Raw genomic sequence first — 15,483 nt, 5'->3', positions numbered from 1 at the left:
CTCAGTTGCATGTGAGCCATGTTCCTAAGACGTGTAAAGAGCTCAGAACAATCCAGACACCTCGGCTGTGTCCCCTACCACGTCGGTGCTAAGCGTAGTGTCCCCCTGGGGGTTGGCTCCGCCCTCCCTGCTTTGCACCGCGGGCTCGCTCCCGCAGCCCTGAGCCCACAACTGCTTCTCTCGCAAGAAAGAGCAGAGCCAGCTGCACTCAATACGTGTGGGGCCTCTGCCCGGACCTCTGTCCTCTGTCCTCTGTGAAAGCAGAGGACACTAACATTAATCAGGGCCTGTGGCAGCCGCTGGACATCTTTTCGTTCCACGCGCACGGCAGCCCTGAGTGACTATGCTGTCATCCCCATTTTCCAGATGAGAAAACTGAGGCTTTAATCCAGTGCCAGCAGCATATACTCAGGCACTCCGGTTTCCAAACCCGCGTTTTCTCCACTGCCGTATTATGGAGCGCGTCCCTTGGTTCCCCGGGCACAAGTGACCAGGAAGGGCCTGCACCCTGTGTCCGGCTCCCACCTCGGTGCGGTGTGCAGGGCTTCCCCGGGACGCTGGTGGAGTGGACAGGGCGGCGGGAAGGCTGAGCTCCGGCCCTGGAGAAGCGGGGGGCGCAGGCCGCCGGATCCCCCGAGGGCAAGGGCCAGGTCTGGTCAAAGTCCGAGAGGGGCGGAAGCTCAGGGCCCCACGACAGCCACCGCGGTGCCGAGGGGGGTGGGGGGTTGCTCCGCCCTTTGAAACTACGGATGCGGATTAATGGGGCGGCCCGCAGGCGGCGGGGCGGGGCCGCGGGCCTTCAACCACCTGGCGGGGACGACTCGGCCACCAGAAGGCAGAAGAGGCTCCCCGCCGGCCATGCAGCGGCCTGTGCCGGTGCGGACGTGGGTGGAGGAGAACCGGGCCTGTTTCGTGCCCCCGGTCTGCAACAAGCTCATGTGAGTCCCAGACACCCCCACTGCTCCCCACCTGTCCTCTCCTCCGCCATCTGCATCCTTCTCTCCTGCTCTTGGTCCTCTGCCCAGATGCTCACTCTCATGGTGTCTGCGGGCGAGGATGACAACAGACTGTTCGGTTCCTCCATCCTCGGTCAGTTCCTCTTTCTGGTGACTCGAGTTGAGCACTGTGGCTTTGCCTTCTGAGGAAGGCTGAGGTGACTCTGAAGTGGTGGGACATGAGATGGCAGGACGGACCCCTCCCTTCGGGGCTGAGAAACAGTTATCCAGCCCCCAACCAGCTCCTTACCCCTTAGTAAAAGTAAGTTTGGGGAGGGTGCTTTTCAATGCCCCAGAATTACAGTAGAATCTAGGTCTGGGGACAGCCAAATCATACACCCCAACCCTGTCCAGGAAGCTGTAAGCAAAGGGGAACTCAGAGGACCAGCTTCTTTGGGAGGATCTTGATTTATTTTTCTTTCTGGGATCTCTCTTTGCAAGCACCCATACCAGGCCCTACCCGGGACCCCATCACCTCCCTCCCCTTCCCTCAGCTCCATGGCTGGGTTTCATGTGGCCCCCAGATGCAGGCTCACGTTCCCCATGTTTGCTGTGCCCACAGGACATGGCCAGTGGGGTGGCACCTCAAACTAGACAGCTGCAATGGCTAACACTTTGTCAGGCCAGGATTCTGGTCAGAGTCCTGAGCCATTTCCCTCCCCCCACCCCAGCCCCCACCGCTTTCCACTCCACCTCCCTCCAATTTTCCCAAGAATTCTGGGAAATTGGCCACCTCTCCCAGCCTCCAAGGACAACTGTGTTAGAGCCCCTATGTTTTTGCATAGTCTTTCCACCCTACCTCTCCACCTGTGATTCTCACAGTATCCCCATGCAGTAAGATGTTAATCAGCAGCTTTCCCACTGTCACAGAGCTAGTATGGGGCAGACTCCAGACGCAAGCCTGTGGAACGGTGTGACCACAAAGTCCACACCTGCTCTTGGTCACGGTGCAATACTTCCATGGCTAACAGTATCTCTCCTGAGATCTCCTCTACCACTGCCGTCACCTCCCACTCTACCATCCTGTGCCTCCTTTCCCCACCGTGTCCCTGTCTGCAGTCTCATTCTTAGTCCGCCGATTCCTTCTCCTGATGGTCTCTCACCTCCATCTGCTCCTCTCCAGCTCACAGCCACTGTTCTGATGCCATCTGGTCAGCTCCAGGACCTTCTTTTATTTATTCAACAGATGTTCACTGAGCACCTACTACACACTATTCTGGACACTGAGGATAAAGGAGGAAACTAACAAAATCCACTTCCTTTTGGAACTGACGTCTGGTGGGAGAAGGCAGCAAATAAGTATCAACAAGCAGGGAGTGGAGGCAAACAGGCAGACAGGCAGGCCGCAGGGCAGAGAAAGGGCTCTGGTGTTGTGCCTGGGGGTTGTTCGCTAGAGCTGTGTGGACACTCTGTCCCAGGCCTGTCCCCCAGCTTCTGAGGGTTTGCTGGCCTTGCTAGTGTTCCTTCTACTGATCATGCTGATCTCTACTACCAACTCAAGGCCTTCTTCCTGTTCACATGTCTGAGTCCATATTCCCCTCTAAGAGAACAGCAGTCACAGAAGACTGGGGCCCACTCTACGCCAGCATAACCTCATTCTAACTCAGCTGATTACATCTCCAGGATCCTGTTTCCAAATACGATCACATTCTACAGTACTGAGAGTTAGAACTTCAACCTATGAATTTGGGAAGGAGGGACACAATTCAGCCCATAACTCCCCCACCCACCCACCATGAGAAGCTGCTAGAGGGGCTTGGGCAGAGGAGTGACTCCTGGCTAATGCATTCCGACTGGTTGGTTGAAACAGTTTTTGAAAGAACTTGTTCCAGGATTTTCCATATGTACCTGCATTACATCTCAGTGAAGTTGACTAAAAAAAAAAAGACTTTTGAGGCTCCATGCCACCCTTCAGGCCAAGACCAAACTCCTTGGCTAATCCTGCGCCTAATGCAGACTTCTCACCATCACTCCCCAAGACGACCTGATCACCACCAAGACCCCCAGTGCATCCAGTCTGCACCCTGCCTCTCAGCCAAGTACCTCACAGCTTTTCCCCACTCCTTGTAGCTCTATGCAACTTTTAATTTATTTAAACTCATAAACTGGGCATAATGGTGTGCCTGTGATTCCAACTACTCAGGAGGCAGAGATGGGAGGATCATTTGAGCCCAGGAGTTCTGGGCCAGGCTGGGCAACACAGGGAGACCGCCATCTCTTAAAAAATAAGCTCGGTGCCTGTAGCACAGTGGTTACGGCACCAGCCACATACACCAAAGGTGGCAGGCTCGAACCCAGCCTGGGCTAGCTAAAGAACTGCAACAAAAAAAATAGCCGGGGGGTTGTGGCAGGTACCTGTAGTCCCAGCTACTTGGGAGGCTGAGGCAAGAGAATCACTTGAGCCCAAGAGTTAGAGGTTGCTGTGAGCTGTGACACCACAGCATTCTACCAAGGGCAACAGAGTGACACTCTGTCTCAAAAAAGACAACAAACAAAAAATACCAGGGCATGCTGGAAGTTGTTTCTTGCTTACTGGGCTCAGCCTCCCAGAAAGGAAAGGGAAGAGATCATAGCTTCCCTTCTAGTTCCATGCCCCCATCCTATGCTGAAAAACATCCCACCGGAGAAGACAGTCAGCAAGGACTCACCAATCTAGGTTTGAGTGCTCAGATCCCCCACAACCCCTCCCCTGCCGTCCCACACTGTCGTCATCAATACAGGCAGCCTCTATGCTGTCATGGTCTCAGCCTCCAGCTCCAGCACATCCTATCATGAGACATCTCGAGCACAGCCCAGAGGTTGATGTAAGGATAGATCCACCACCAGGCTGTGCCTCTTGCTGAGTCAGAGGAGGTGGGGGACACACAAAGAGAGACCTACACACCCATGCACACACACACATAATCCCAGACACACACACACTTAGGTGCGCCCAGGTATGTGCTGGCATAAGAGTCGGGGGAACAGGGACAGTGACACAGACACAGCCCTGCTCCTTCTCCTGGGGGTACTCAGACTCGCTTCCAGCCCCCCAGGCCCCTTTCCTCTCCTCCTAAGACACAGCTCAGGACTTCTCCCTCTCGTCCACTGCAGGCACCAGAAACAGCTCAAAATCATGTTCGTCGGGGGTCCCAACAGCAGGAAGGACTACCACATCGAGGAGGGTGAAGAGGTGAGCTTGCAGGCAGCCCCCCAGGAGGGGCATTTCTCACACCAGGGCTAGAGATTATGGGCTGGAGAGGGGTAGACACATGGTGGGTGAAGGGGGCACTTCTGCCTCAGATGATGGGCCCTCAGCGACACCTTAGAGCCAGCCTCTCTGCCAGGGAGCCCCAGGGAGTAGCCCAGCTCCTGCTGGTGAGACAGGGTCTAGTGGCATCCTCACCTGGGTAGATAGAGGGGTTATCCGTGCTCAGGTCCCCTGGTCTCCTCCCCTAAACCTGACATGCACATGAACCTCCAAAATGAGACCCAAGCAGGTTCTCTGGACAGTTGCCTCTCCTGTTTTCCAGGCTGTTGGGGGAATGGGAAAGGGGAGGCGGGGAGGGGAGGCGGGAGGAGGAACAAGGAGGTGGGCGTGGGTGAGGGCCTGGGGCTGAGGGAGAGGTTGGGGCTGTGTGGTTCCCTCCTTAAGTGGAGGCTGCAGAAGGTGTGAGTTGCTAGGAGCTGTGGGGGAGGCAGGTGAAAGGGTGTTGCACTGAATACCCTTTTGTACCTTGAATTTTGACTTGTGTTTCTCTTCTTACCCACCCAAAAGTAAATAAACAAAAGTAAAATTAAAAGAGAAAGGTGAGCCCCTAAGGAAAGACACAGACAGACCTTCTGGTGGAAAAGGGTCAGTAATAGATGGGTCCTGTCATCTTGGGGATCTCTGATTCTGTGGGTTCAAGATCCAGAGCCTACCTGGCTCAGCAGACTCCTTGCCACGGTGCGGCTGCAGCAAGTTTGGGGGAGTGGCTCATTCAAGAGGTATTCTCTGGGCACCCAGTGTGTGTGCAGGGTGCTCAGGGCAGCGCAGGCTGGTGGAGGGGCTCTAGGTGCTCCCAGGTTGGGCAGAGCCCACCACGCCCTCACCTCTCACACCTCCAGGGCCCACACCTCTCCCAGCCACCCCCTTCTCTTAAACACACCTCACTGGAGACTATTTTCCTCTGTGGAAAAAAATCAATAGGAAAATCCAAAACCACAAAGAGAAAACAGGGGCAGATTTGAAGTGTCCACAGTGGGGAGACACAGCTGCTGGAGTGTTTGCCTGTTGGCCACAGCCAGCTCTCCTTCCAGAGGCTTGCACCTTCTTTCAGCCCTAGTCTCCGGGCCATCTCTCTGGGCTTCCTTTCCCCCCCACCCCTCCTTTACCCCCTGCCACCTCTGCTGTGTCCCATCTGGAAGTCTCTCCAGGCTGCGCACGGGGGATGAGCACCCACTGAGGGCCCAGCTGAATGTGCCCCAACTCAGCTTGTGGCTGAGAGATGAGGACTGGCCTGCTCGGGATGCTCCCTCTGGAGGGACTCTCAGGTGTCTGGGTGTCAGCTGGGTCCCAGCCTCAGTCAGGTTGTGCAGAGTGAGTGTAATACTTACCACAGGCCCTGGGCAGCCTCAGGGTGGAGAGTCAGTATCCTCCCTGCCCCACCTGTCCTCACCCAACTGAAACCTGGGTTCAAATCATGCCTCTTACTGAGCCAAATTCTCCTGGTTGATGTCCTGGCCTCTGTCCCCCATCACCTCTCCACCTGCCTGTCTGAATGGCCTTTCCAGGTCAAGGAGGAAGCCGGATTCTATCCAATATCTTCTTGAGCCTGCAAGTAATCTTCTAGCTAGCCCCAGGCTTCCAAACAGAATAATTCCTTTTGAATTGCCCACAGCTGCTCTGTGATTTTCTGCTGTTCAGTGATCTCTACCTCAGCCCCTGGCCAGGCCTGCCCCACCCCATAGGGCATTCTACTTCCTTCTTTTTTTTTTTATTTGAGACAGAGTCTCACTTTGTCGCCCTTGGTAGAGTGCTGTGTGTGGCATCACAGCTCACAGCAACCTCCAACTCTTGGGCTTAAGCGATTGTCTTGCCTCAGCCTCCCGAGTAGTTAGGACTGGGACTACAGGCTCCCTCCACAATGCCTGGCTATTTTTGTTGTTGTTGTTGTTGCAGTTTGGCCAGGGCCAGGTTTGAACCCACCACCCTCCGTATATGGGGCTGGTGCCCTACTCACTGAGCCACGGGCGCCACCCTTCTGCTTCCTTCTTATATTTGTGTTTGATGGTGGCTAATACCTTGTAGCATGCCCAGAAAGGTTTGAATCTGGCCCAGAGATCACTCAGACTCCCCCTCCCAACTTTCCCTGATGTTTGCAGAGCCTAAGGGCTATGGCCCCCTCCCCAGAACTCTGTGGGCCCCTCCTCTCTTCGCCCACCATGAAAGGATCCCAGATTCATACTCACTAAACACACACACACACTCCTGGAAGGGAGAGGGAGCACACTGAATTGTTCCCTATAAGGAACCATAATGTTTATTGGTTATTTTTAACAATGAAGGTAAATACCGTTCATTATAGAAAACATGAGAAATATAAAAAGAAAAGTGTTTACTCCGTTCCTAATCTCACCCCGGGGGTGGGGGAGTGGGGTCGAGGAACCATGCTGCTGTTCACACATGCACACTGCATAATGAAAACCCAGCTGAGTATAGTTTTTAATCTTTCCTTAACATAACTTTACCATTTTCCTTTTTCCTATTTTGTTAAGTTATTCAAAACCATAGTATTTAATGGCTGTATAATGTTTCATATTTTGAATCAACCATCAAATATTTGCATTTCCCATATTATTATTAGCATTTTTGTTATTCCTATCATCACTATTAATAGGTAGAGGTTTATCGAATGCTTACTATGTGCTGAGTACATATGTGTACCGCAACATCCTGTCATTTTTACAGATGAGGAAACTGAGGCTCAGAAAGGCTAACTGAATTGACCAAGTGCACACAGCAACCTGGCAGAGCCATGGGCTTTTTTTTTTTTTTTTGAGACAATCTCACTCCGTCACCCTGGGTAGAATGCCATGGCTCATTACAACCTTAAACTCTTGGGATCAAGTGATCCTCCTGCCTCAGCCTCCCAAATAGCTGGGACTATAGGTGCCCGCCACCATGCCCAGCTAGTTTTTCTATTTTTTAGTAGAGAAGAGATCTCACTCTTGCTCAGGCTGGTCTCAAGTTCCTGAGCACAGGCAATCCACCTGCCTCAGCCTCCCAGAGTGCGAGGATTAGAGGTACGTGAGCCACTGCACCCAGCCTAAGCCGTGGGCTTTTAACTAAGCACTGCAATAAAACTGCCTTGTATGTAAGGACATTTCTCATTAACTGAGGTCACATTCTTGAGACAGAGTTACTGGGTCAGTGTTGTACAGTAACCAGCTGCCTTGATTCACCCAGAACTTCCCTGGTTTTAGCCCTGAAGGCCCTGCATCCTAAGAAAGCCTACAGCCCCTGTGGGGTGTGAGCTGTCAAGATGCTTCCTGGCTGCAAATTGCCCCTCACAGGGGTCGCGTCAGTCTGTGCCTCATGCAGACTGCAGAGCCACATTTCTCTGGTTTCCTTGAGCTCAGCTTGATTTCTCTTTAAAAGCCGTGAATAACAACCCTTCAACATTCGGCTGGGGTTTTTAACACTGTGCAGTGTGTGACCAGTGATGAGAAAAATGTGTCTGCCTTCTCCGCCTCCTCCCAATTCCATAAGGTGATCTCAGAAAACACGTTAATTAGGAACCTTGGATGGAATAGGAATTAAGGAGTAGAAGCCCCCTGGAGAGTGAAGGAAGGATGTGCTCCCTTCCCCCATATCCCCCAGACCTCCCCAGGCCGCCGGGATCATCAAGTCCACCATTTATACTGCGACCTCCGCTGCCCTTCCCCGTGCCAGGGTGTCACCCTGGCCAGAGGAACCAACACAGGCTCCAGAACCACACACAGACTGGAGCCCAAGCTATAGCTCCAAGACTAAGCTGTGTGATCTTGGGCGAGTAGCTTTACCCTCTGTGGCTCAGTTTTCCTTCATTCTCTTCTGCAGAATGTGACTAACAATAGCCTTGGAAATTGTTTTGAAGGTTTCTGATAGGAAAGTGCTTGGCACGGTCACTGGCACACAGTAAATTGGTGTTTCCCCTTACCTGGCTGCTGGGTCCTGAATTCTCCAGTGAGCATCTATCTCATCTGGCTCCTGCCTCCAAGCCCTGGGGCATCCTGGGCACTTAGATCAGCACTTGTGTGTTCAAGATGTGATCCCTGTGTATGTTCCCAGCACTCTCGTTGGTGGCATGCGTCAGGCAGGCAGGGGCCTCAGGACAGGAGTGCTGGAGCTGCTCATAAACTTCCAGGCCTTCAGAAAGTTCCTGAGGTTTCTTAGATAGAAGTTGGGGCCTGGGCAGTGGCCAAAGACCTACATGGGGGAGTGGGGAGGGTCTAAGCCGCTTCACTGTCCTACAGGTGTTTTACCAGCTGGAGGGGGACATGGTTCTCCGTGTCCTGGAGCGAGGGAAACACCGGGATGTAGTCATTCGGCAAGGAGAGGTGAGGCGGGACCCCAGGGGACCGGAGAGATGAAGCTGGAACCCACCCTGTGCACAGGGCCTGCCCCTATCTGAGGTCTTATCCTCCCTGCCTTTCCTGCTGTCCTCGGGCACTTCCTCCTCTAGGATGCCCAGTTCTCAGCATAGCCCGACAGGGTGGACAAGCAGTGCCCCATGGGATGCTGGGTACTGAGGTTTCTTGCCGGGCACCTTGTCTCCACCACTGTAGATATTCCTCCTGCCAGCCAGGGTGCCCCACTCCCCGCAAAGGTTTGCCAACACCATGGGACTGGTGATTGAGCGGAAGCGGCTGGAAACCGAGCTAGATGGGCTCAGGTAAGTGCGCCCTGTGGGTGGGGAGCTACAGCAGCAGGGAGCAATTCCAAACCACACCAGCAAGGATCCTGGAGAGGGCCACAGAGAGGGTGGAGGGTGGGAGGGCTTCGCAGTGGAGGAGATACAGATCCTGCATTTACTGGCTGATGGGGAGGGACAGGGTACAGTGGGTTCTGTTCTCTGGGGCGCCCTGGGACCCCACTCAGCCCGATGACCTGCTGGCTGGAATCACCTGTGCTTTCTGCGGGAGGCCTGCTGGGAGGGGCAGGATGCAGAAAGTGAGGGAGAGGGGTGCCAAGGTGGGATCCCCCTGCCCCAGCTGCTGCTTCTCCCCGGTTTAGAGTCTCAGCCAGCACCTCCCTTGACTTCTATACTCCAGCTCATTCCACAACAGGCACTGACGTCTGGATAGACGTCGCTTTGTGCCAGGCACTTGGCTCAGGGCTTTGTGTGTATTCATCCATTTAATGCTCCCAACTATCCCGCAGGGTAGGTACTGTTATCGTCTGCACTTTACAGACGAAGAAACTGCACATAGAGATGTTAAACCGCTAGAGCTGCACTTGGTAGCTCTGCATTACGGAGAAACATGGAGTTAGGCCAGCACAGTACAAACTTAGAGAGGAGCGTGAAGCAACACAGGCCCCACGTAGACACGGGTTCTCTAGCCGCGGTTCCCATCTAGTTCTGACAAGTCACCTGATTATTATTCTCTGTAAAGAGCAAGCGGCCTATACCTCAGAGGAACAGAGATTTTTCCAAAAGCTAGACTTTTTGTGTTTTTTTTTTTAATTTAGAAAATTTAAGTTTGGGGCCAGGTGTGATGGCTCCACATGTAATCCTAGCACTCCTAGAGACTAAGGTGAGTGGATTGCATGAGCTCACAGGTTCCAGACCAGCCTGAGAAAGAGCGAGACCCCCGTCTCTAAAATTAGCCGGGCTTTGTGGCCTGCCTGTAGTCCCAGCTACTCAGGAGACTGAGGCACGAGAATCGCTTAAACCCAAGAGTTTGAGGTTGCTGTAAGCTATGATGCCACAGCACTCTACCAAGGGTGACAAAGTGAGACTCTGTCTCAAAATAAAAAACAAAAGAAAAGAAAAGAAAATTTAAGTTTTCCATAAAGTTACTAGATCAGGATACTTTGGCTCACATTTTCTGTTATGTAGGTATTTTAAAAATGCTTTCTTTTTCTAATTACTGGAACCATATATGTTTATTCTCAACATCTGGAAAAGCATAGGGATGCAAACTCACCAAAATTAAAATTATTTATCACTAAAAGGGTAAATTTTATGGTATGTGAATTATATGTCAAGGAAACAAAATAATAGCAAAGGGAAAATGAAAAAGAATTGTCATGCCACCAATTAAACCTGATGATGCTCCTAAACTTCTATCTTGTCTTTTTTCTATGCTTACCTATACCTGACAACAGTGGGTCTTACTGAATGCATAGCTGTGAGTTACTTTTTTTACTTAAATTCATGAGTATTTTTCATACTATTAAATCTTTGCAGAAAACACAATGACTATATAATAATCTACTACAAAATAGTCTGTTGTAGGGACATATACCTGGCTTTAAATTTTTTTAAATTTCAGATTGATATGAGGGTATGAATGATTATGTTACGTTGTTTGCATTTCTTTCTTTTTTTTTTTTTAAACTTCTTTTCTCTCTCTTTTTTTTTTTTTGGTTTTTTGGCCAGGGCTGGGTTTGAACCCGCCACCTCCAGCATATGGGACTGGCGCCCTACTCCTTGAGCCACAGGCGCCACCCTGCATTTCTTAGGTTTAGTTCAAGTTGTGGTTGAGCTCTTGACCCTTACATTGTGCACATTAGGTGAGACCTGGCCTTAAATTCTAAAAGAAATTTCTTGCAAGGGGATTTATATAGGGAGTCTTTGATGGAGAGGATGGTGCCCTCAATAACATTTTACAGCAAATTCAATAACGGATTTCACCTGGCTGCTTTTGACCTTTAATAAAAGCCAGGAATTCAACATTAAAATACCATTCTGAAGGCAATTCCTGGAGGGTATTGCAGTCCAGTTATGAAGCTCCATCCCAAGATAGAATTCAGGCCGACAGGTGGGTGTATGCACTGTGTTTGTAAGCCAACTCCCATCAGAGGTGCAGATTCCTTTTTCTGGTAGGGGCTGAAGAGCACTAGCCTGGCTCTGAGATCAGGCATTCATCTAACAGATGTTCCTGGCACCTGCCATGTGCTGCAGGCACATGGGCCTGGGGCACAGCCCAGTCTGCCAGGTACTCCTCAGGCCAGGAGAGGAGCTGAGATGTATCGGAGCTATGCCTCCATGCCTGGGGCCCTCCCCCAGAGAAAAGGTCCAAAGCTTTGCTTCATTTCTCAAAGGCAATCATGACCCTAAAAGGAGAAGACCCCCTTATGTGAGGGAAATCTTCCACATGTTTGCTTCTGAGTTTCTGTGTCCTCTGACCTAGAGTACCATAGCCTATCAGAGTATCCAGCTGCTGGCCCTAGTTGCAGGCTTAGCCTCAGCTTTCTCTCTGGAAAAAACAAAGACACTGGGATTACATGCTGTCTGAAGCAGGCTATCTTGAGTCTAGCCTGCTTCTGCCTTTACAGGCTGTGAAACCCCTGAGCTGTGAAACCACTGTTCTCTGAACTCAGTGTTCTATGTGCTCTGTGAATGGCCTGGTTTGGGAGCCGAAAGACCTGTGCGAGTGTTGTGTGTAACAGCCCTCCCACTTTGGGGGCCCTTGTATGGAAGACCAGGGGCAAGTGATGGAGCACTGACTCTGCAGAGCCAGGCCCAAGTGAGCTTGCCCTGAAGCCACCCAGATGGGAAGCAGGGTTGCTTGTCCTCTACTCTGGCAGGTACTACGTGGGGGACACTGTGGATGTCCTGTTTGAGAAGTGGTTCCACTGCAAGGACCTTGGCACGCAGTTGATCCCCATCATCCAGGAGTGAGCCTCCAGCCCTACCCCTGCTGTCCTGGGGCTCGAGAGAGCCTCCCCTCCCAGTGCCGGGGTGGGGGGAGCAGGGCTGGAGAGACCCCTGGGGAGGGGAGAGGGGCTGCTCCATGGAGCTGGGAGGGAAAGGATGGCAGATAAACAAGTTGTATGCAAGGGCCCTGCACCCAAGAGTGTGAATGTGGTGTGTGTGTGTGTGTGTGTGTGTGTGTGTGCCTCACTGCCACTCCAGTGGGAATGCTCACCACTTCTCCCCACTGCTTGTCCCTGCAGGTTCTTCAACTCTGAGCAGTATAGAACAGGAAAGCCCATCCCTGGTGAGACCCCTGGGAACCACCTTTCCCTCCCCCTCCCTCCTTTCCCAGAGTAGGATGCATCTTGGCCCAGAGTACCAAGGAGTCTGTTTTAAATACTCTCTCCAGTAGTCAGGATATTGAGAAGATGGCACCAAATGGTACCCCATGTGACACACATGGCTGCTTGGTCATTGAGCTGGATGCAAAGGCTATTCCAATGCTTTGAGAGCTGGGTCCCGGGCAGCGCCTGTGGCTCAAGGAGTAGGGCGCCCATCCCATATGCTGGAGGTGGTGGGTTCAAACCTAGCCCAGGCCACAAAAAAAAAGAAAGAGAGCTGGGTCCCCTAGGAACTGGGCCCACTGGGGCTGGGCCCCGGGGACACTGACCGTAGCCCTGTTGCGGTACAGACCAGTTGCCCAAGGAGCCACCATTCCCTCTGAACCCACGATCCATCATGGAGCCCATGTCCCTGGAGGCCTGGCTGGATGGCCACCGCAGGGAGCTGCAGATGGGTACACCCCTCAGCCCGTTTGGGGACACCTATGAGACCAAGGTAATGTGGCTATGGGCCACCTAGGGCATCCATCCAGCAACAGCCCCAGAAAATAGGAACTAATCTCACAGACACACAGGCATGCACAAGTGAGCATAGGCCTTCCTGTTTCCTCCCTAGCTTTGCTATGAGTGGAAGTCCAAGGAGGCCATGTGGTCCCAAGCAATCCTTCTTTGCTCTCAGAGTATGGGGTTGCCCCATCCACTGATAGCTTTCTGAGTCTGTAGTTTCCCCATTGCTAGGAATTCCTGAGCCTCTGACTAGTCACAGCCTTAGAAGCCAGAAGGGAGAGAGTTATTTGGGAGTGAGGGTTGGGTAAAGTGGGCTGCTGGGCTGGGCAAAGGGAGAGGACCTGCCCTAGAGACAACAGGGCTCCATCCAAGGGTTGAAGCAGCAGAATGATGAGGCCCAAGTGGTGTTTCAAAAAGCTCAATTGGTACAGAGTGTGGGGGCAGGATGCGGAGGGCTCGGGAGGAGGAAGCTGGTGTTCATTTGTGCTTTACTCATACAGTTTGGCCCACCTGGTGCAGTTTGAATTAGTCAGCCCGTGGAGGGATGTTCATAGATATAGGCCTCCCTTAAAGGCCTGGCCTATTGCCTTTGGGTACAGAGCAGGCACATCATGAAGTCCCTTCTACCCAACATATAGCATCCCTCAGCCAGCACTGGCCACAGGGCCCTGCATCCCACCCCTTCATATCCCTGCTCCTACCTGCTTCAATTTACCCTAAGACCCACTGGCTCCCACTCTGGGCCAGCAGGCGCACACCCCATAGAGCAGCTACAGGCTCCCAGGCTGATGCATGCCAGAGAGGCCTCAGCCAAGCTCTCCTTGTTCCTCCCTCTCCTGAGGCCAAACTTGTCACGTCTCACAGACAGGAGGCAGGCACCTCTAGGAAGCTGATGCAAGTGTGTCCCTCTGTGCTCTGGTGGGCATGCCTTCATGTGAGCATGCATCAGGGGGATGACAGGTGCATGTGCATGTGTATGTGAACAACCAGGTGCCGTCCCGAGTTAACATGCAGACAGGAGCCTTCCTCTGCATGCCCTTGTGTTGACTGGGGCTATTATGAGATCTGCTCCTGCCCCATGCAGGCCTAGTATCTGGAGACCAGGTCCAGACTGTCTGTCATGTGGGGCAAGAAGCACCAGAAATTTTCCTGTCCCACCAGGTGCTCGCCCACGGACAAGGCAGCAGCAAAGGCCTGAGACAGGATGTGGATGTGTGGCTGTGGCAGCTGGCAAGTGGGGTCCCTGGAACAGGGTGGCATAATCTCCAAGGAGATCAGACTGTCCTGGGCCTTGGATGCCCCTGTGGGACTGGCTCCCTGGGCCTCCTTGCCAAGGAATGCCCCGGGACACATTAAACAGGTGTGGAGGTCCAGCTGCCTCCATTGATTCTCCTGCCCCTCTTTCTCAGGAGGGCTCCTCCGTGGTGACAATGGAGGGACAGCATCTGAGCCTGACCCCTGATGACAGCCTCCTGGTGCCAGCTGGGACTTCGTGAGTGCACCCTAGGGAGGACTTCCCCCAATGTGGGCCCACCTTCCTTTCCCTGGGATCCTCAGAGCCCACCTTGTCTGGCTCGTCTGTGTCTGCACAGGTATGCCTGGGAGCGAGCACCAGGCTCTGTGGCCCTGTCTGTGACCCAGGACCCTGCCCACAAGAAGCCCCTGGAGTGACCCTCTTGCTGTGGGCCTGCGGCAGCCATGGGCATACCTGGGCACCACCTAGAGCACCCTGACTACCAGATAACTCTCCTCAGCCCTGCCGCTTCTCTGTGCACAGCACAAGGTCCCCCTTGCCAGGCCCTGGACATCACTGTCATCCATCCTTCTGCTATTTTCAGCCCAGATGCCGGCCTCCTGGGGACTGGTGGCTCTCTTCTCCTCTAACAGCCTCAGTCCACTGTGCCCGGTCCCACCAGGTGGTCTGCTCCCTGTGGCCCAGCAGCTGCTCCAGCCCTCTGTCCCCACAGGCTCAGTGCGGCACTTGCCTCCACTAAAAAGGGCCTCAATAAAAGCTCCCTGAGAATGAACCCCTGTGGGTCTGCTCGCACACAGACTGCCATCGGTGGCCACCCCGGATGTTCCCCTGTGACTGTGTGGTGTGTCTGGGGTGTTGGGCCCCAGGGTCTATTGTTGAGTGTGGATGGGCATCGTCACTGTGTGTGACCCAATCCACATATGCTCCTGTATCTGGTCCTACAGAGACAGCTGATAACATCTCTCTGCCTCTTTTCTCTATTCCCATTTACTATTTTTTACTTAACCTTTAAAAAACAGCATCTGTTGATTTTTTCCCCCCAATAGCAGAAGTAATCTATGCTAACTATAGAAAACATAGAAATAGGGCGGCACCTGTGGCTCAAAGGAGTAGGGTGCTGGCCCCATAAAGCGGAGGTGACAGGTTCAAACCCAGCCCTGGCCAAACACTGCAAAAAAACCAAAAAACATAGAAATACATAAAAATACAGCTCCCCCTCACCTACAGATAACCACTGGGAGCAGTGGGTTGGCGGGGGCTACTTAGCTGTGACAGGAGCTTGGAAGCAGAGGAGGCCGGGGTCTGGCCTCATGGCCCCTGCTGCCCCCACCATGTGCAAGCACCGTGTCCAAAGACTGGGGAAGTCTCCCTGGGCCTGCTAAGGGGGTCCAGAGTGCTGGGGGCCCCAGGGGCAGCAGTGGACAGAGATGAGAATGTGGAACTCACATGGGCTTGACTTCCTGGGGCTTCAGTGAAGAGTCAATGTGGGTGTGCACGTGGGAGTGACTGAAGCTGGA

General features: G+C 53.0%; 1 protein-coding gene across 1 annotated transcript; it reads left to right on the top strand.

The window, feature by feature from the left end:
- Window positions 1–781: 781 nt before the first annotated feature.
- Window positions 782–14,902, top strand: HAAO (3-hydroxyanthranilate 3,4-dioxygenase). The gene is made up of 10 exons (XM_053589077.1): window positions 782–938; window positions 4,089–4,167; window positions 8,475–8,558; window positions 8,787–8,893; window positions 11,755–11,844; window positions 12,124–12,167; window positions 12,555–12,700; window positions 13,873–13,941; window positions 14,121–14,203; window positions 14,304–14,902. Exons 1-10 carry the CDS (start codon window positions 859–861, stop codon window positions 14,380–14,382), a joined length of 861 nt encoding a protein of 286 aa, XP_053445052.1. The 5' UTR covers window positions 782–858; the 3' UTR covers window positions 14,383–14,902.
- Window positions 14,903–15,483: the final 581 nt, after the last annotated feature.

Source organism: Nycticebus coucang, chromosome 4, assembly GCF_027406575.1.
Source record: "Nycticebus coucang isolate mNycCou1 chromosome 4, mNycCou1.pri, whole genome shotgun sequence".
NCBI classification, from domain to species: Eukaryota; Metazoa; Chordata; class Mammalia; order Primates; family Lorisidae; genus Nycticebus; species Nycticebus coucang.
Note: the sequence above shows the minus strand (reverse complement) of the source record. Positions and strands in the feature narration are given on the sequence as shown.